Source organism: Phyllopteryx taeniolatus, chromosome 21 (assembly GCF_024500385.1).
Source record: "Phyllopteryx taeniolatus isolate TA_2022b chromosome 21, UOR_Ptae_1.2, whole genome shotgun sequence".
Classification (NCBI taxonomy): Eukaryota; Metazoa; Chordata; class Actinopteri; order Syngnathiformes; family Syngnathidae; genus Phyllopteryx; species Phyllopteryx taeniolatus.
The window spans coordinates 5,551,637-5,572,208 of NC_084522.1; the positions used below are offsets into that span (position 1 = coordinate 5,551,637).

A 20,572-nucleotide genomic window follows, 5' to 3' on the forward strand; every position below is an offset into this window, starting at 1 on the left:
GTCCTGTTCTTGACTGGTGGTCAATCCAATTTATACTCTGCACTCATACTGAGATAGGTTCGAGATTACATTAAATTTTAATCGAAAGAAGACGTAAGTGACAGTGTTAGGTCGAGTGGCCTCACTTCTTGATTTGGGCCCTTTGACACAGTAGCTGTACGAAGGCAACAGCCTCAAATTTGGGTTTTAAAATGGACAGCGATTCTAAATTGGATCGGCAAATCAGTGCAGTAGTCAAGTCCGTCTTATTTGACCTTAGGCAGCTGGCAAAGGTGAAACCGTTACTTGCACAAGAGCACTTAGTTCCAGTCGTCCATTATTATCTCTCGGCTGGATTACTGTCATTCACTGTATTTCGGAGTCAGCCAGTCCTCCCTTAAATATCTCCAGTCCGCTCAAATTGCTGCTGCGCACCTCCTAACTGGAGTATGTAAGCGGGACCACAGAAGTCTAGTTCTGACTAAGTTGAAGAAGTAATATTCATGTACTTTAAAATGTTAAATGTTGCCTAATCAAATTGATTAAATGAGCAAAAATGTGAAAAAAATGCTCAAAATCTTAATACAAATACATGAACAAATACTCAGATGAATAGTAGTTTTTCAAGTGTTTTATTACAAAAACCTTCAAAATAAGTTTCGAATTCAAGAAAGTAGAATAAACTTAGACACAATGCAAAGCATCATATACAGACGGATAAAATACATTTTATATATTGCAGACAAGCCATGGTGGATCTTACATATGTACAATCCTTATGTAAACGTTTATGTACACTCTTTTTACATATACAAAAAGCTTTTTTTTCTTTGTATACATTTATATATAGATTTATTTATATAATTTCCATAGACTCCCCACTAGCATTTGTACTACAATAATGGGAAAATTACGTGTGAATTTCATTTTCTTCATTTTATATTACAAATGTATTTTCACAAAAATATATCTCTGTACAAAATGTTTTTTTTTAAATTTGTTAATATCTTTATTTAGCGACACTACACAGACTCTCCTGTCCACATTTACTTCATTTCCCCTCGACTTTACCCATCAGTCGTTGCCTTTTCGCTGTTTGACTGTTCAGTCTGTTAAAGAGCTACATGGAGCTCACTCAGGTGCTTTTGAGTTGCCATGAGATTTAGTCTCATCCAGTGGCCATTTCACAGATTTTCAAAACGTTTGTAAAAAGGAGAAAAAAAACAACTGTTTGTATTTTTTTTGTATTTTTTTTGGGCTGGTTGCAAAGAAGAGCACACAGAAAGGTTCCTTGTGGTAAAGCATTTCTTTTGACAATACCGCCAAACAGCTGATTTTGAACTCTTAATATCAACAAATTCGGACACAGTGAAATTAAGTACATTCAGACAAATTACCAGTCCTTGAACAACTACATTTTTTTAATAAGTAAGCCTCTCCATCTGTCTCCTTTCCCTCTAAGCTGAAGTCACAGGAGCTTTGCTGAAAACTGGGGATGAATTGCATTCAATGGGACTGAATAACACAGCAGTGAGAGTGGCTTTGGCAGAGTTGCCTTCAACACAATGAGATAGTGGCGATAACAAAGGATAGTTGACCCCAAATATGTTGTGTTGCAAGACTGTTTCATTAGAATGAGGGACAAAAAAAACAAAACAAAAAAAACGGTAGCTGTTCGTCACATACCCGACTGACAGGAAATTTAGTGAACTCTAAGGGAAGCAGAGCAGAGGGTCTGTTTCATTATAGACGAGATGGTGAGCTGAAGAGAGCTGTTCCTTGCTGATAACAAAAATGTGTCAAGGATGGACATATTCTATGTCTTTAAATATGCAAAGAGACTCCAATTTGCCCATATAACTTCGGTGCACTTTCTTCAAGAAAACTTTGCAGAATAACCCATAATGTTACAAAATATTCCTACGCCCGTACAGTCGTTCTCTAGTTGAAAAATACCCAGTATTAATACTGAGAAAGTCTTGGACCCCATTCCAAACTTGCATTATGACTAGAAGTGATGCAACATTGACAACAAAAGCTTAATATGATCGTTTTCTTTGGTTGATACTTTATAATCTTCCCAAAACATGCTGTCACCAATTCAGCAAACAATACACGTAGGCAAGCACATACTGCATATTAGTCAACTGATGTTAATCCCTCCACACAATAAACTACATTTGCACCCTGCAAATTACTAAAAAAGGCAAAACATAATAAAAACTAAAACACCACAAATCTAAAAAAAAAAACCTCTGTGAAGTTGCAGTTCCTTCACTCGGCATGTAACTGTTATACATGCACGTTATGTTCAAGTTTGGACAGCAAGAGTGATAATAGAGACCCCGATCTATGCAATTTCAAATTCAGCCAACTGTAGATATCACACCACTATAATGAGGTCATGACCAAGGCACTATGATGAACATAAAGTGCTTAATAGAAAGTGGAGAGGGTAGAAAAATAGAGAAGAGAAAGGTTCGAGTCCGATGTTTTAGACTGAGCCCTTGTGTTTACACACAAACAATCGCTGTATATATTCCTGTTGTTACAATTAATTTAACCACTGTCGTTAGAAAGTGTTCAAACTGCAGTGTAAATGTATCCTGTTGGCCACTGACACTAGTTTAGTGCTAACTCAATTAAGCTTGTGAAAGGGTATTATTATCTGTTAAAACATTCGCCAAAATAAAAATGGAGTGGAAAACTCAAATAAAAGGGACAGAGACTACTTGAAATAATGAAAATATCCATGCTGTAAGAAATATTCTGAACAATATTAGAACACAATAAATAAATAAAAGAACCCCCTTACAACTTTGAGAACTGAACGCTAATACCTAGTTAGATAACATGGGTTCTCCACTCCCTGTGAAATCTCCGAGTTAATTCAATTGTTTCCTTTCCCATCAATTCACGAGCAGACTGGCAAGGGGCAATATTCTATCTGTGGCATTGCGATAAGTGAGGGGTGTAAAAATAATAATATAGTAAAAGCATTTACCAGCTCACAGCCACTTTGATTACAGTGATTGGTTTCAAAGGCCTAGATTTTTGGAGGGGAATTACTGACTTAATTTGCTTGTATGGATGATGATTTGTAATGTCAAAGCCACTCTTCTGCATTCCATTTTAATATAATACTACAGTTGTATAATCCATCCATCCATCCATGTGTAAAATAGATGGCTATTCATACTCATCAATGTGGCAAGGCAAAATTAAAACGAAGTGCATATAATGGCTCAATTTACTGTGTTGAAAGTCAAGCATTATCCCTGTCACAGCATCCATACAGGTGCTAAGCCAAGCCATAATTAGCCAGGAGCAGAGTGACATCCAAACATATCTACACAGAGAAAATGCCATTTAGCATTTGTTCCTCCCATAAGGCATGCCCTTCTGTAGACAAGTTTCAGCCTGACAATGCTTTCTTAGTCACAAAACAGTTTATTTTTCCATTCACAGATCTTGGTCTTTCTTTCATTTGGGGAGACCATATATATACCAAATCATATTTTGATTATTGGGGCGAAAACGTATTAGAGCAATTAGTACAGCATCAACTTACGCACCGTCAAAGCTTTAAAGAAGCTCTCTTCAACCTATTCATGGCAAGTCAAGACAAAACAAAGCAATGCTACATTTGTTTGTTTTTTTTCAAACAGAACAGAGCTGCCAGAAGTTAGCTTACAGAAAAGACCACAATGTAATCCGAAGTTAATCACTGATTCATCTGCACATCACACTGAAATAAATGCTTTTAGCTCAACACGTCCAGAGGTCGGAAGGGCGACAATTCTATGTGGAGGGTGCTATTTCTTTTTCTTTTCAACAAAGTTAACGTATCGCACCTGTACCAGCTCAGTGTTCATTTGTAACCCCTGTAGTGACTCACTAGCAAAAATGCTGCCATCTGAACACAACAGAAATATGATGGACAATGCAATAGTTTACCTTTTTTTCAAACAGAAAGGGTTGAGGCTCTTGCATATTATTTTCTGAAAATAATTTATAAATAAAATAATAATAAAGTTTTTAGTAACCAAATGGATTGTGTTGCTTAATCGCCTCTTGAAGAAATGGATGCAGAACGGAGTGCACCGTTTGGCTGCAACCAGTCGAGGTGTTGTTCTCAACGAGTATATGGTGTCAAGAAGAAAAGCATGACATCAATTCATGAGTCAGAACATTTCCGAGAAATTCTCCCTTTCCATTTAAAATGACATCTTTTAAATAACAATCAATTGAGTGTTATCCCCCCCCCCCCCCCCCCCCACACACACACACGATCAATTAAGGAATTACAGTAAAATATCAACCCCATACATTTTAGTAATAAAAGTAAAATATTGGACATATAGCTGTTAAACTGCATCATAATAATTGTGAAAATGTACATTTTCTGTTCTGTAACTGCTGCAGCTTCAGATCTTTGGAAACAGAAAGAAAAAAATAAGTAATTATCTCAAAGATTCTGCTTTTTTGAGTTTGTGTGAAATTTGAGTGATTTAAATGAGAGTGAAGGTACAGTGGTAAGCCACATTTAAAATAAAAGCAAAGAACAGCAATGAAATTAAACCGAGGGGTCAGGTTGCAGATACCAACAAAAAAACTAACAAAAAATGCATCGCCTTGGATCACTAAGTGCTTTTTCTGCAGCCCTTTGCACCCTCAAAGCCCTCCACTGGGCACTATAGCCCAGCATGATGAATTCATCACAGAAGTCATTAACAAGCTAAAAAAACAGTAGGGGCCAAAAGTTTGCCTCCAACATGGCCTTCACTTCTTTTAAATACATCCTCTGGTGGTGCAGACCTGTGGATGAAACCTTTTAACTGCCTCAGGAACAGATGGTTGGTGGCGAATAGAGTTCCTCATCACAGAAAGCAAGCAGCGTAAAGGGTGAACGCAAATACAAACAAACAAATGGAAAACAATGAAAAATGTCTGCCAAACAGTTGACTTGTATGTTGCTCTCTGGTAGCAACATGTTCACGTCTTTTGATCACAAAATTCCCTTTGGGTTTAGGCGGTAAGGAGAGTGGTCACAGCTTTGCTTCCAGCATTACTTCCTCCTGGAATGCAGTTTCAGGTGCAAACATTTCCTCAAGATGTGGTAAGATGTTATCCAGTCACAAAAAAAGCATTTTGTTGTTGAATGTTGCTGCGTTGTTTCTTTTACAGGAGCATATTTTTCCACTGGAGTTGTTTCCTGACTGTTTTTCAGCAAATAAAAATAACCTTTGTCTTGCCCTCTTGCTTAAGGAATCACGGAGGGATGTCCTCAAAGATCGGGTGCACCTCTCCTCCCTTGACTGAAAGATTGATGCAAAAGGGGAAGTGTAACGGGCAAGTCAAAATATAGTTCGTATTGGGGAATGAAAAAAATTAACCAGGGTAAGAAATTTTCAAAATTATGACATTAGGCATTATATTCTCAAATGGTTCATCTGAAATTTTACACATCGGAAGATCTGTCTATAGTTAGTGTAGGTAGTTGTGTGCGGAAGTTTTCTCGGTCCACTTTGTACCATATGACCGTATGGCAGCGTGGCGTGTCTTACCTTGAGAGGAAGCAGTCGCTATACAGCTGTGCACACTGTGCTGACTGTGAACTCTGTCTCGTTGGCCATGATGTCAGTGGGCTGAATGTTGCGATCATACATGGGGTTCTCAAAGGTAGCCCGTCCATTGGTGTTCTCATGGCCCACGTAGCCATTGAAAGGGACATTGGGTCTTCTTCTGGAATAAGGCAATGCCACGTAACATTGGACAATCCAATTAAAAAATATATACAAATGTTTCCCAAATTGGACTTTGAATGATTCGATTCAGCATCATTTCAACTTTATCTTCATTTTGTTGACGTTTCAAATTAATCAAGTGATAGTTTTGCAACTTGAGCTGTTTCAGAGATTATATCATATCATTTACACAGGGTGTAAACGTGCAAAACCTTTAAATAATGTGCAAACCGTACCTATGTTTGTAGAGGTACAGGGCGAAGCCTGCGATGATCATGGCTATAAAAGGCACTAGGATGGCTGCTGCCACTGAACTGCTGTTGGAGGCAAAGTTGTAGGCTGTGTTGTCTCTGCTGGGATCTATACTCTCTGCAAGGATGCGATAACATTCTATCATTAATACCCATTCAATAGACAGTGAATTTAAAAAAAAAAAACAAATGAACAAGGGGGATTATCCCTCTCAAACCTTTGCCAATGACTCCAGTCCCCAAAAATTCAGGGTAAATAATCCAAGAGGAAATAAATAAGGTGATTATTTTGGTTAGAGGGGTGCTGCTAGCAATGCTTAATTTACATAACAGGCTGAGCATAAAGTGACCTTTCAAAGTTTATCCTGGTGCGTTACTTTAATGTTCCCCCCTTTGGGTACGTCAAAACCCATTGCGGTAAAAATCACTCTGAGTTAAAGGCATGCGCTACTTGTAAGGCATTTTCTAATTTAGAAATGTGTGTTTGTAGGAGTGTGCGTGTCTGTGGCAAAGGCTACACCTGCAGAATGACAGCCCAGCTGTTTGCTATTCAGCGCCCTTACCAAAATAAACCTCCAATAAAAACAAGTGCCACTTGAGAAGGAATTCAATTAGCGGCTTATGTTGTACTTGCCAATCATCTCTTTACCGCGCAAGTGCGGGCACACACGTCCAGACCCATGGAGGCGTGTTATTTGTCCACTACTGATTTCTAACAAATTGCGTGGGTTTATAACCAAGACGTGCATTTTAGCCCAATGACTTCTCATATCACTTTGAATGCAAACATGCAAGTCCACTAGCAGAGGCCCACATTTCCAAGGTATTAATAAAGAGTTGTTTGCTGTGGCGGTAGGCAGTGCGAGAGCAAGACGGCGCTCGCTGTTCAACCAGTCAACCCTCTCATTACAGCAGTTTTCACATCCACAGTTCCGTTCGCCGTGGACGCAAAATCTATGTCAATACGATGAACATATTTCTTCCCTACCTGATCATTTTTTTGTGCCCTACAACCAGGGAGAAAAAACACTTCAGTCCTGGCTTTGCTTTTTAATATAAACTATATGAGAAAATCAGATCAATGTCAGATTACCACAGAGGGAATACAATCGCTGCGAGTCATTTTTGTCACATACTGTACCTGCCTGAGTGTAGTTTGGCCACTGGAACGTGTTCAGAGTCAGTGGTTGCATGAATAATTCATCATTATAATAATCATCAAAAATAATTTTTTATTTAGGTCAGGTTAAAGTCCAATTTTATTTATTTTTTTTGTTTGTTTTTGTCATATCCTGCCAAGAGATACACATTAAATAAATAATGAATAATAAAAAAATTAATCAATTTCACTCAATATTTGGCCAGGGTATGAATTGGCTTCTTTTCTAATAATTAAAAATATTGCTGAACAATCAATGAATGATGATAATGAAAAAAACATAAATCAATATTTTGACTTTTTTGCAAGGTGCCCTTTCTTCATCCCGTTATTATGAACAGGCCAATAATAAACAGGAGAGGGACTAGAGAAATAAATCGTTCTTGTGTACACATTGCACGACTGTAGCAGGCTTCCAGATTAATGGAGCGGAAGGATTTGGTACAGCAAAAAAAAAAAGAAAAAGAAAAACACATTTTAGCATATTCTAGGTCACAGACATGAAACAGAATACACGATTAAGGGGATAGAAACAAATCTTCACCGAGAACCTTTAAACTACATTTACAGTGTCAACTGCAAGATTCCATGACAGAACCAAGACACACAGAACGACAAACAACACTTGCTCCCCTGTGGAGTAATTTAGTGTCGATACAATATTTTGTATGACCATGTCATTGTGGATGTGGTTGTGTATTTGACTATGAAGTACAAAATGACTACATGTGTGGACAAACTACACAAATGGAAACCCAACAAACGCAAAGTTGTGGGATTGTGAGAAGGCTAAGATTGACAATGCGAGACGCTTCACGCAAAGTATGATGATTATTTGTTTTTTAAGATGTGGGCAGCTCACTCACCCAGTCTCTGCAGACCAAACTGCCCAAAGCCTTTACCACGGACAAATCCCTGGTACACGAAGGAGTTGGATGAAGCGATGTAGGACACCTACCGAGGGAGAAGGAAAGGAAGACAGTAACATCCAATCACATCCAAGTGCTGTAAAAAAAAAAAAATGCACCATCAAAATGTCGGCTGCTGGTGCAGGCGGAAGATGAAACGTCGAAAAGAGGGGAGACATGAAATAGGAAACTTCTATAGGCACACAGGAGTAAACTCACTTTGCGAATTCTAAAAAACAGCGGCATGTATTCCTAACTGCACACAAACTGAAAAAGGGAATCCTTATTAATTCGGCAATGATTTAACTGATACATAAATAAAAGAAAAGACTTCACTTACGTGTCCGTCTAGAGCCCAGTTTTCGATTTTGAACTTGTTGACAAATATCTCCACGGGACCTCGGATCTGGTGAACCTGGAGCAGCAGCTGGGCTTCTTCTCTTTTATATGTACCTTCAAGGACATCAGTTAAACAGGATTACAAGAGAATATATAAAGACATTTAATCCTTGAAGAGTTGCAGCGATGGGAAATTCACATATCACAGCACCTACCATCTGTTTAGTAAAGTCAAACATGGGATCAAAAGAAACCAGAGTGAAAATAATAAATGGAATCAGAGCAGTAGTTCATGCTGCATATTGGATATTCATGAACAGCTAGCACGTGCCAAATATTGCACAATCACCGTTAACAATGTTCTGCCAATATTTTCCTACAATACTTAAGACATTCAATAACAGCAATCTCAAATGCATGACGTTGTGTGTTGAGACAATATTAGCTAGACAGAAGTGATGAGGCCTTGCATTTTGCTGATGCAAATTTGCTTTTCAGTCATTACAGCCGCACAGCAAGCATGCCACAGGGAATGTTCCATAACTGCAGCAATAATCAACATCATACAGATGTAGATTATTACTGATCCGTCTGTTAAAATACATCTCAATGAGGGTAATGAATGAGCTCCAATACAATGTGAAAGTCAGAATGGGTATGTTAAGCAAGGGTTATGAATGCCACTTTTTTTTTTGTTTTTTTTTGTTTCCTGGAGTACCAACCAGCGAGTTTGAGCTCCACGCCACTGTGGTCAAGTAGTGTTCCATTCACCCGGTTGCTAAATGACTCAAAGGCCGTGATGCTGAGCATTGCTGGCTGCTTCTTCCCCAAATACTCATAGGATCCCCTCCAGAGAGAGTTCTTTGCAAATACTCCACCAGGTACTGAGACAGGGATGGCGGGGGCGGAAATGACAAGGAGCGACAGGTAGAAAAGTAAGTGACAAAGTTATCACTGGGACACACATCACATTTTTTTTTTCTTGTCATTGGATGGGCTGTCAAGCTATCCAAAAAAGGGGATACATCCACTGTGCAAAAGAAAATAGATACTAATGAATTGTAAACATTCAACTGAAGGAGAAAATACATTCCATTGACAATATCTGAAAAAGATAGGTATTGTATGAACATAGAGTGTATTTGCATTTTGTTATTTTAATATTTGATTTAAAGAGAAACAAAAAGATCGTTTCGATCATTTTAAAGAGCTCTATATTGGGACTTTAGGCTCAGTTATATGGAGGGAGTGTATATGCTACAGAAAAATCCAAATAAAAACTTATCTTACAAAACAGAAAACAACCTTACCTGGTAATTTGGAAGGAGGCTCCTGCACTGTTCCCACGGGGCTCTTACCACTCGGACGGTTGTCAGCTAGGGAGCATAACAACATAATATGTTGAACAAGTCATTTCCGTAAACAGAGCAGGGTGTGTGTGTGTGTGTGTGCTAGGACAATCTTGACTTTGAAAACATAATCTCAAAGAAGAGACCATGAGCGTACCCAAGTGGTGCATTCCGCGAGCGCTTACAACTTGCGACTGGACGAGACAAAAACATCAAACAGGAGTCCCAGCTGAACTACAGATCCGTTAGACACACAGTTTTGTAGCTCCGAGAGACACTTCAATAGGGTCTCGCCACTCACAAACACCCCCAAACTGTCAAACAGAGAGGGGACTTATATACAAAGACAGGTATAGGCCCGGTAGTTTATGACCAATAATACCTTGAGTAAACATGGCCACTAAGAAGAAGCGCAAACTCCTCCAGCCCTTTCTTCTTTATTAGCTGCCAGAATTTGACCTGCCAGTCCATCACTGCACACAAAGGTGCTGTTAAACGGCATTCCTATCACATTCACATTTAATGGCAGACCTTTCTTGGCTTTACAACTCATCTTTGCACACAGCATCGCCCCTTAGCAAGTCTTTCTCCTGAAATTAAAGTTCCTGTTAAGTCAAACTAAATATGTCTTTTGAATTTGACAGACTGCTGTTACCAACCCTGCCACATTTGAATGATTAAAAAATAAATAAATCGCAAAGTATATAAAATGAGGCTTCAAAATTGTGAAAAATAAAGCCACTAAGCTACTCTCGAAAAAACTCTTGTTAACTTTGCCTCATGTATAAAAGCTATCCTGCTAAGCAGATCAATGGCAAGCTTTGTGCTTATCAGGTTAAGTCCTCTTGTTAATGTTGCAACGCTTGCTCTCTGTGTGTGCGTGTGTGTGTGTGTGTGTGTGTGTGTGTGTGAGAGTGTGTAAGTGTGTGTGCGTGTGTTTGTGTGTGAGTGTGTGTGTGTGTGTGTGGAGTGTAATTGTGTGATGGATGGACCTTCCTACCCTGGCATGTCTGATTATAAGCTGCTATTAACAAACGTATTTATCAACATTAGGCAAATCTGCTGTTTCACCCCTGAATACTGCCTTAGTCATGTCCAAAATAGAGAGCTGATAAAAAGTAGACATTGGAAATTTTCGATTAGCTGTGTGGTATCTGTGAGGAATCTCGGGCCTTATGTTTCGACAATTTTGGTTCCAAGTTATGCGCAGCTCAAGTGCACATCAAAAATGTTATGAAACCTTTGCATATTTAAGTAGAAATGAGATGTGTTCCCTAATAGAAAAATCGTGAGAATATTTCAACCTGCACAGAGAGGTGGTTTCCCTGTCCAGCTCCCATCGGACTTGCAAGTCCTGTGCTCTGATCCTCCAGCCAAGTAGAATCCGGGCTGGCACGTATAGATCAGCGTGTAGCCAAGGGATGGCAGTTCAATGGCTCGCACGTCCGACTGGGCTGGCAGCTCTGGCTGGCTGCAGTGGTGAGCTGCAGACATAAAATGGGGATGGGGTGGGGGAAAAGATAGAGAGAAGGCATTTTAGACAGTGAGGAAGAAGAAAGTGGGGTTCTCAAGAGTGAGAAATGCAGCGAGATTTAAGAGAAACCACAGCTGGAAAGAAACAAGGGGGAAAAGATATGCACAATAAAGAGTAGAAATTATATAGTTGACCTCCAATACTGTTCAATTTTTATTTTTTTTTCCCCCAATTGAATTTGGATGTGCGCTTACCTATGCAGTCAGGCTGAAAACCACTCCAAGTGAGGTTGGGCAGACATGTGCGAGAAATGGAGCCCTGCAGTAGGTAGCCTCTTCTGCAGCTGAAGAACACCGTGCCACTGATCTGGAAGACGGGGCACGCAAGGATGTGAAAATATAGTATATATTGGACAGCAGTAGTAGGAGACTTCAAATAATGTAAGTTGTAAATATAGCTTGAACATGATTTTAAAATCATTGTATTCTGTTTTTATTTATGTTTAACACAACATCCCAACTTCATTGGAATTGGGGTTGTATAATATATGTCATATAAAGTACATTTTGTGTTTTTAAAAGCCTACCATAAATGTTGTTATTCTGTTGGAGGAGTCTCTAAAGCAACAGTCAATTGCATCCCTATTTTCGACTTAAGACAGAGTGAGGATTTTTATATTCAAATGAAGTACTACTGCCAAAAGTAATTTCAATAAGTGCAAAACAAATGCTAATTCTGACAATATACCGGATCATTATATCTCCTAGTGGTGGTTAAAATCAGATTTTTCATCAAGATTTAATCATTTAAAATAACACGAACAGTACTTCGGAAAAACATTACTTTAAACTAAACTGTAATTTGCAACGGACAAAACACAGCAAAGCTATAATGATTTCCACACTTTGGCAACATAATACAAACTGTTTTTGTGGACTTACTGCATCCTCGAATCTAGTCACGCAATACAAATAAACTAAGAACTTATCAAGACTTTGTTCTGGAGTAATTGGAATGAATGACTGCAACTGTGCATCTTGTGTAAATTAACAGTTGTTGTACCTCTTTCTGGATTGGCTTAAAACTATAGCAGAGAAGCTTTAAACACTAAAAAAGTATTTATTTGTTTGTATCAACTGTTCCGTGAATTAATTATGCATCGGATACCTGATAGCCTTGACTATTGTTCTGATTGCCGAAGAGAGGGGTGCCTGGGTCTGTGCAGGTGGTGTGAGTTGGATCTGAAATAAAAATAAAGTTGGCCTTATTTAATACATGTCATGCACAACAATCAAGTGTCTCATCAAAAACAAAATAAGCAGTCTTCAATATTATATTAAATACTGTCTGCTGTGTTATTTTGCTCATGTAAAATACTGGTGAATGTTTTGTTTCATTTATAAACGTTTTAAAATGTTACCGACCTATGCAAGAGGGCTGCGTTCCACTCCAGGTGCCATCGTATTGGCAATACCTCCTGGTAGAGCCCACCAGGATAAGGGGGGGAAAGCATGAAAAAGAGACCGAGGAAAGGTAGGTAAAGCCTCGGTCTTCCCTCCTCCCTTGGGCAGGCAAGCCTGGGTCTCCGCAGAACACAGCTGCAAAAAGAAAGATAGAATAATACACCAAAACATGCAGGGATTTAAATATTTCCCTCAGGGACATACGGCAAATGCGATTTGTTGGGTAAAACAAATGCACGCAATTGTATTCTAATTGAGCCGTCCAGCATTACGCTACTTACGAAAGCACTGCGGTTTCTCCCCGCTCCAATTGCCATTGCCTTGGCAAGTTAGCACGGTGGGTAGTGACAGCTGGTAACCTTGGTTACAGGAGTAGCTGATGCTGGAGCCCCAGTTAAAGTCTGTACCAACAACTTGTCCATTAGGAATGCTCGGCGGAGGACCGCAGACAATTGCTACAAGTGGGAGACAAATATTGGATGAGTTCATGTTGTTTGGTTTAAGTAATGTTATTCTCTTGTTAAAATAATCCAGTTGTATTTTCCAAAATATGGAATGTTATGTCACATATTTGAACAGACTCAATATTCGATGTCTCTATATCTTTCTAATGGAGTAATTGTGTGATACAAGAATACCTTTGCACAGAGGCTTGGTGCCATTCCAGGTGCGAGCCTTGGTGCAGATAAGGGTGGAAGCGCGGTCAGCATCCATGGTGAAACCAGGAGAACACTGGAAACTTACGCTATGGTTGTAGATAAAATCATTCCCCAACCTCACTCCATTGGCTGGCATTCCAGGGTCACCGCAGTTGATTACTGCACGAGGACGATTGTAAAATAGAAAACAAAAAATCATCCATGGAACTCTGCAGCTTCATAGGTCAATCCTGATCCTGATTTTGAGCAAAATTACTTGCTGGGTAAGGAAAGGGCGTCTTGGCTTCCATAAACTGACATTTGCAAAGAATCTGAACTAAATGATGAGCATGGCACGTTCAGTTACAATACTTAATACACAGGATTAGTTACTGATGCAATCTGATTAAATACAACGAAGCAACCTAAAAAAAATAAAAAATAAAAATCTGCAAACATAATAGTCCTCAGTTTTCACTGTCAGATAATTAACAATTTCAGTATTTATGGCTGTTTCCATTACTTGGTATCATTCAATAAACTGCTTATAGTCATGACCATATTGCTGATTTACCCTTCAGCATTTAGAAGAGTTTTAGTTCTCATAATTGCACAAAAGTAGGTCATTTCTATTTAACAAGGCCCAAATAAGACATCTATTTGTACACCCACCTAATTGACTATGACTATGCCCAGATGCCAATAAAAAGGGTACAGACATTTTTTACAAAAAAACAAAAACAAAACAACAACAACAACTAAACAATATACTTTACAAATAAAAGTGCAATATATGGATTTCCTCCTGGCCAGGTCAGTTAATTACCAGAGCACTCAGGCATGTTGCCGGTCCAGGTGCCGTTTATCGTACAGTGTCTGGTGAGAAGGCCAGTAGAGTAGTAGCCATCCCTGCAGGCATAAGTAATAGATCTGGAAAAGGTTAGGCCATCGTGGATCAGGATCTTGGCGTTTCGAGGGGTTCCAGGGTTTCCACAGGATATGACTAAGATCAGAAAGGGAAAAAAGAGATTTAGAAGGTTTAGTTTAGATATGCCAAGTTTTAGTTACTTGGGAAACAATGTCATTTATTATTATTCATTCACTGCATCTGTCCATCAACCTTTCTCCAAATTTTCCTCTCACATAGCATGTTAATCACACTTCTAAATTGGGATCAGTCAATCGCCGTGTGCGACATCATTGGAAATCCAATCCATTAATGTGAATAGGAAGTGGACTTCATTATAGAATGCGATGTGTGTCTTGAACTTTGACAATCAGACACAAGCAGAGGTTCTTTGCATTACAGTCACCAGCTTGCATCAGACTCTCAGAGCCCCGAGGGTATAGGTCCTCGATAATGACCAGATGTGGTCCGGCCTTTGAAGCCGGTGCCAGCTAAGAACAGGTGGGTGACGCCGGCTCATATGTACACACCTAAGAGCGAATTGAGCCAAAGGAAGGCTAGGCAGAGAGATGCTGGCATAAGGAGAGGTGTGTTTGTTGTTTAAAGAAGAGGAGAGCGAATGAAAGTGAGGTTAGCTGGAAATCTGGCATGCATTCCAATCGCTGACAAATTACAAGCGACGATCCCTCCAAGCTGAGAACAATAGCACACTTGCCAACGACTTGACTACTAACGACTACCTTCTACTGCAGACTTGAAAAGGACACTTTCACATCCCACACCCACCCGGCCGCACCACCGACCACAATCACACCGCTGACTTCTGCGTTAACCATCCACGAACAGGATGTGAGACGCATCTTCAAACAGCAAAAGTTTAATAAAGCGGCAGGCCCAGACCATGTGTCCCCATCCTGCCTCAAAGTCTGCGCGGACCAGCTCGCTCCAGTCTTCACACAGATCTTCAATGGATCTCTAGAACTGTGCGAAGTACCTTCCTGTTTCAAACGCTCCACCATCATTCCAGTCCCCAACAAACCTACAATCTCAGATCTAAATGACTGCAGGCCTGTTGCCTTGACATCTGTGGTCATGAATTCCTTTGAACGTCTCATGCTGGACCACCTCAAGAGTGTCATAGGTCCCTTGCTGGACGCCCTACAGTTTGCCTACCAAGCGAACAGGTCTGCGGATGATGCAGTCAACATGGGACTGCACTTCATCCTAGAACACCTCGACAGTGCAGGGACCTACGCGAGGATCCTGTTCGTGGACTTCAGCTCAGCGTTCAACACCATCATCCCGAACTCCTTTCCTCCAAGCTTCTCTAGCTCAGCGTCTCGCCTCCCATCTGCCAGTGGATTTACAGCTTCCTGACGGGACACAGCAGGTGAGGCTGGGGGAGGCCACCTCATCCACACGCAGCATCAGCACTGGGGCGCCAAGGTTGTGTCCTCTCTCCACTGCTCTTCTCTCTCTACATGAACGACTGCACCTCAAGGCACCCGACGGTCAAACTCCTGAAGTTTGACATCCAATTACCGGAGACAAATTCCTTGTGTGTTTTTGGCCATACTTGGCAAATAAAGATGATTCTGATTCTGATTCTGAAATAGTGAATGTAAGAAATTAAAGTGTAGCCCAGAGCAGTCACTGCAGTGGAATAGGAACACTTTATTTCAGTTGAGGAATGTTTAAGCAGTCATTCACAATCTTGCAAAGCATAAAACACTACTTAAAATACTCTGCCCATTTAATTTCAAATTTGATTTTGTGTGTATGATGGGCACACTGGGCCCACATTTCGTTGAGACAGCAGTGAATTGCTTGATATCATGACAGGCAATGACCTGTTTTGTAAACTCGGTTTGAATGTTTTTGCGATTATGAGATATCAGCAATGTAATCTGCTTCAAAGAGGAAATATTACTTTTATTTTGCATTTTTATATTGCATAAGGAATTCAGTAAATACAATTTTCAACTTCAATAACCTCACATCAAGTCCAAAGCGTCTGTCAGATATTCTGCTCATTAATGACTCCATCTGATGCATTTATTTAATTATACACCACTTGTCAATATCTGCAGTGCAGTGGTTGCAATTCAAGAAGTCTTTTTTTTTTTCCCCCCTCAGTGTCCTCCAGCTCTTCATTTCAAATCCTGAGGCATTTCCAGGATGGTTGGGCTGTGTAATCCCTCTATCGCCTTTTGGGTCTGCCCCTGGGTCTCAAGTCAGATGTGTCCAGAATATCTTTGCAGTGCATGCAGGAGTGCATCCTGAGCAGATTGCTTATCGACCTCCAGTGTCTGCTTTCGGTGCAAAGGGGAAGTTGCTCTGCTCCATGCACACATATAGCCAAACTTGGCAGCTGTTTTGCCGATGATATTAGAATTCAAAATTAACTTTCATCTTAAGCGCTAACACTGTGTCACCAATTGATCATATACATCAGTTATAATGTCCTATCATTGTTCAATAACCTTCGCCTCTAACCTTGAAATTTAGTTTCTACTAGGTCTGCTAGAACAGTTTAGAGTTTTTGTTTGAATGCAGATGTGGTTTTGTCAAACTACCAGTTGATGGCAAAGGGCAAATATCATTTTCTTGAAATCCAAATCTCAACAATGGTGTCTGAATCTTCCATACTTCCAGTGCACACACATAGCATTGAAGATATGTATTCCATACCATGGCACTCAGGTTGGGTACCCATCCAAGTCCCATTGGCCAGGCACGTTCGCTCTGGAGAACCTTTCAGCATGTAACCCGGCTCACAGCTGAAGTGCACCGCGCTGCCCACTGTGAATTCATCCCCTAACCGGATGCCATGCACAGGAACACCTGGATCTCCACAAAGACCTGCAGATTCCCCTAGGAAACGGAAAAGAGAAGATAAAAAAAATGAACAGCAAATAAACCACTTTCAGGTTTGACTACTTTAGCCTTTGCAGAATTGTTTACTATGATGGATATTTTCCTATTAGATAATAACATCAATGCGAGAGCTGGATAACAGCCACAAGCCCTCCTTGTAAATGATCCATCCAACAAAAGGAGTACTTCTCTGCCTCCATTCACTGTAATTCTGATATAAATTCTGTTTCATTGCCATTAGTAACACTGGTTATTGCTGCCACATCCTAACTTCACAATGGTAAGGGTCATGCTGTTTTAATGGTGCTACAAACATTTGACAAATCTTAATAGTATTGTTGTTTTTATTGCCTGCTTAGGGAATATGCTCGTTTGTTGTTAACTGTGCCATAAAAATAACAGCATGTGTAATGTACGTGTGTGTTGTAATTGTTCTTAACTTGACTTTGTTCATGTACTTTATGGTCACATCTATGTTGACATGTTGACATTTGTGGATTTGGAGTGAACACCCACAATTTCTTCCACACGTGCGTATACAAGCAAATGGAAAAACAAAAAAGGAAAGTGGTAGTGCAGGGGCTAACATCTTTACTGAGCTTCATAAACAGGCTAGTATGTAAGCATCCTAGCTCCTCCGTCTAATATGAGAGGAATAAAGTGATTTTATTGAGGGCATTCTTTTTTGCCCTTGAGGCCTATGAAGCAGAAAGGCAGCCGCTGCTTTAGTCCACCAGCTTTGCCCATTACCCTGCTAAGATCTGTCCCCCTGAAGTCTTATATTTATTGTATTGTATTGAAAAGAATTATGTTTTCTTTTTTAGTTCCAGTCTTCAATGTCAAGTTTGGACACTCATGGTTCCAAATTTGATCAAGCTGGGAGTAATCAGTACCAGAGCAGTGTGGCGGTGAGCCGCTCCATTGCGCATCCAGCTGGCACATGCGCGTCGTGTTTCCAATGATGGTACGCTGGCCGATGCAGCTGTAGCGGATGACTGAGCCCACGGTTCGACGGTCACCTGAGATCTGTGCGTAGGGTGGTATGCTGGGTCGATCACACAACACCACTGTCCAAATGGAGAGAGCAAAAGACCAGTTAAGATGAACAAGTTAAATGCAGATGGTAAAAAAAAAAAAAAAAAAAGCAGTCAGTAAGTGTAAAACTGTCAATGAGTTTGAGATGACAAGCCACATAAATAGCACTCCCCACCAGGGGCACTCACAAAGGCACTTGGGCAGGGAGCGGTCCCAGGTGCCGTCACCTTGACAGGCAATAGAGCTCGTTCCTAGCAGGTAGTAGCCCGGGTTGCAGCGGTATGACACGGTGGTCTGGAAGCTGTAGCGATGTGGTCCACTGGGTAAGACTTGCCTAACGCTGTTCTCTACTTGACCTGGCTCTGTACAGTTCACAGCTGGAAAGAGGAGAACCAGACAGGAAGGGAGGGTGGGGGCTTTAGGTAACGGCACAGGTTGAATTGTAGTTTGTTGTTTACATTCAGAAATGTGACTTGTTTGACAATGAGGTTCTCATTAGTAGACATTTTGTCAATCTTCAGCCAACACTGGTTCTCTTGATTATATGCTGCATTATCTCCAGCTTCAGTTACTCCTTTCACTATTCCAGCATCTATTCAACCAAGCATCCAACTCTCCAACCCAATACCAATAAAGTAGACAGACAGACAGACAGACTGGGGGAATAAACGGCTTCATTACAGCAAAGTCTCCTGGTGTTGATGGATGGAAGACATCACTACTTCAAATGGATAACATTGGGGAGAGATGAGATGGGTGTGGTATAGCTCGGGATTAAGAGGCTGATTTTATCAAATATATTAAAACTAACTGGATGTCAGGCTATTGCTTGTGCTGGTACTGATCCATTTTGTGTGTTCCATGCAAGAATAATTTCATATTGGTTCAACAGTATCAACAGTTCAGTGACTCACATTCGCTGTTTAGTTTAAAAAATGGAAATGAGAATTAAAATAGACAATGATGCCAAATCCCTAAATGGCTTTCAAAAACAGTGTCTGCAACCTCCAGAGGAACCATGATGCCCACCATGCCCTATTTGCCACATTCTGAATTGAACTCATTGTATGCTAATAGGCTAACTCATTTTTATGCTCCCAACATGCATCACACTTGAATCACCCTATAATATTGTTCTCCCATATAGACTGACCCATAGTGCATTATTGAAAATCCAGCATATAAATATCTCAACAACTAATTTCTGAATCATCAAAATACTAGAGCTTGACTGTATTCCTCAAGCTCTACCAAGTAATGACCTTGTAACCAGCAAATTTTTTCTTCCATCTAGTCTTGCTCACCTTTTATTAATGGACGCCAACTAAATATGAGTAGCTCAAAGGCAGGTGGTGTTATGGTTCTGTTGTCAAGACTAAAATTGCTGGTGATTAGCGAGAGCTAAGCGCCTTATGGATGAGCCAGCAGACTCTTATAGCCAGCAGAAAACATCTTTTGTCTGACTGACTGATACTCTACCTCTCAGAGAAGACAAAGCTCAAGGTTCAAGGCAACATGAATCTTCACTTCATTTTTCCTTTTCAATCTCAGAGCAAGAGCGTGGCAGGGAGTATACCTACAAAATATGTCTGCAATATTCTAATTAATGTGATAAATCTGATTTACCGAGAGACCTCTAATCTACTTATGGTCGCGCAGACAGTGAGGATAATGGGAGATCCAAACATCAACCCGGTGCCCGCCCATTCACACAGTGACACACATCTCAAACTGAAGATCTGGAGACTACAGCAATCCAGGCAATAAAAAGACTGATAGAGTAAAGAGATTTAAGACGTACAGCTGTGAGCGGGCAACTCTGATGTTCTTAATGTTCTTATGTTCATAATGTATGTATTCATTTATTTTGAGAGTCACACATTAATGTGGGCCGCCAGTTGCCCATTCTGCTGGTACAGAATGTCCTTTGCACATTTCCCTTCGTCTCACAATTAAGAAGCAAGCCACGGACGTTTAACCTCCCCAATGCTTTCGTAAATGTTGTTTGTGTTCATTAAAGTAGGTCCTTCATTTATTCAGTCACATTTTGGGCCTAAACTCACAAGAGACCTTTTACACTTACCATGAAGCTTTCAGTTAGCGTTGCTTAGATATTTTGCTTTTTATACAAAACGCTACCCAATTAAATGTCCTTGCTTTGCTCGTACAAAGTACAAAATTTAATGACTGAATAATAGACGAGGTGCAGTTTTTAAAATGAAGCTGTCTTCTATAGAAGCTAAAAGATGCCGTGATTGTTCTCGTTTTCTCTCGTAGGTGAGCCTGTGAGCTTCATAATTCATAAACATATTTGACCAGTTGCTATTTTAATAACTTACTCTTCTTTTCTTTGCTGTCTCAGTTCAATTCCCTGTAACTGGAGTCATTAAAACACTTTCTCCCTGTGAGTATCATGGTCTGTGTTTTTGTTGACTTTGTTTAGAAT

At 40.1% G+C, this 20,572-nt stretch overlaps 1 protein-coding gene across 3 annotated transcripts in view; it reads right to left on the bottom strand.

Moving 5' to 3' along the window:
* Window positions 1-595: 595 nt before the first annotated feature.
* Window positions 596-20,572, bottom strand: part of csmd2 (CUB and Sushi multiple domains 2) — a 152,395-nt gene continuing 132,418 nt past the window's right edge. Inside the window, exons 56-73 of one of the 3 annotated variants that reach the window (XM_061760174.1) lie at window positions 18,315-18,503; window positions 17,985-18,158; window positions 16,906-17,088; window positions 14,134-14,310; window positions 13,414-13,487; window positions 13,308-13,344; window positions 12,951-13,124; window positions 12,631-12,804; window positions 12,374-12,447; window positions 11,461-11,572; window positions 11,037-11,216; window positions 9,694-9,759; window positions 9,106-9,267; window positions 8,385-8,497; window positions 8,003-8,090; window positions 5,963-6,095; window positions 5,547-5,724; window positions 596-5,297 (exon numbers count right to left, since the gene is read on the bottom strand). In XM_061760174.1, coding sequence (XP_061616158.1) covers window positions 5,565-5,724; window positions 5,963-6,095; window positions 8,003-8,090; window positions 8,385-8,497; window positions 9,106-9,267; window positions 9,694-9,759; window positions 11,037-11,216; window positions 11,461-11,572; window positions 12,374-12,447; window positions 12,631-12,804; window positions 12,951-13,124; window positions 13,308-13,344; window positions 13,414-13,487; window positions 14,134-14,310; window positions 16,906-17,088; window positions 17,985-18,158; window positions 18,315-18,503 — 2,270 coding nt within the window. In that variant the 3' untranslated portion in view covers window positions 596-5,297; window positions 5,547-5,564. Of the gene's footprint in view, window positions 5,298-5,546; window positions 5,725-5,962; window positions 6,096-8,002; window positions 8,091-8,384; window positions 8,498-9,105; window positions 9,268-9,693; window positions 9,760-11,036; window positions 11,341-11,460; window positions 11,573-12,373; window positions 12,448-12,630; window positions 12,805-12,950; window positions 13,125-13,307; window positions 13,488-14,133; window positions 14,311-16,905; window positions 17,089-17,984; window positions 18,159-18,314; window positions 18,504-20,572 lie in introns of those variants that run through there. The other 2 variants (XM_061760173.1, XM_061760175.1) reach the window with 2 other exon arrangements.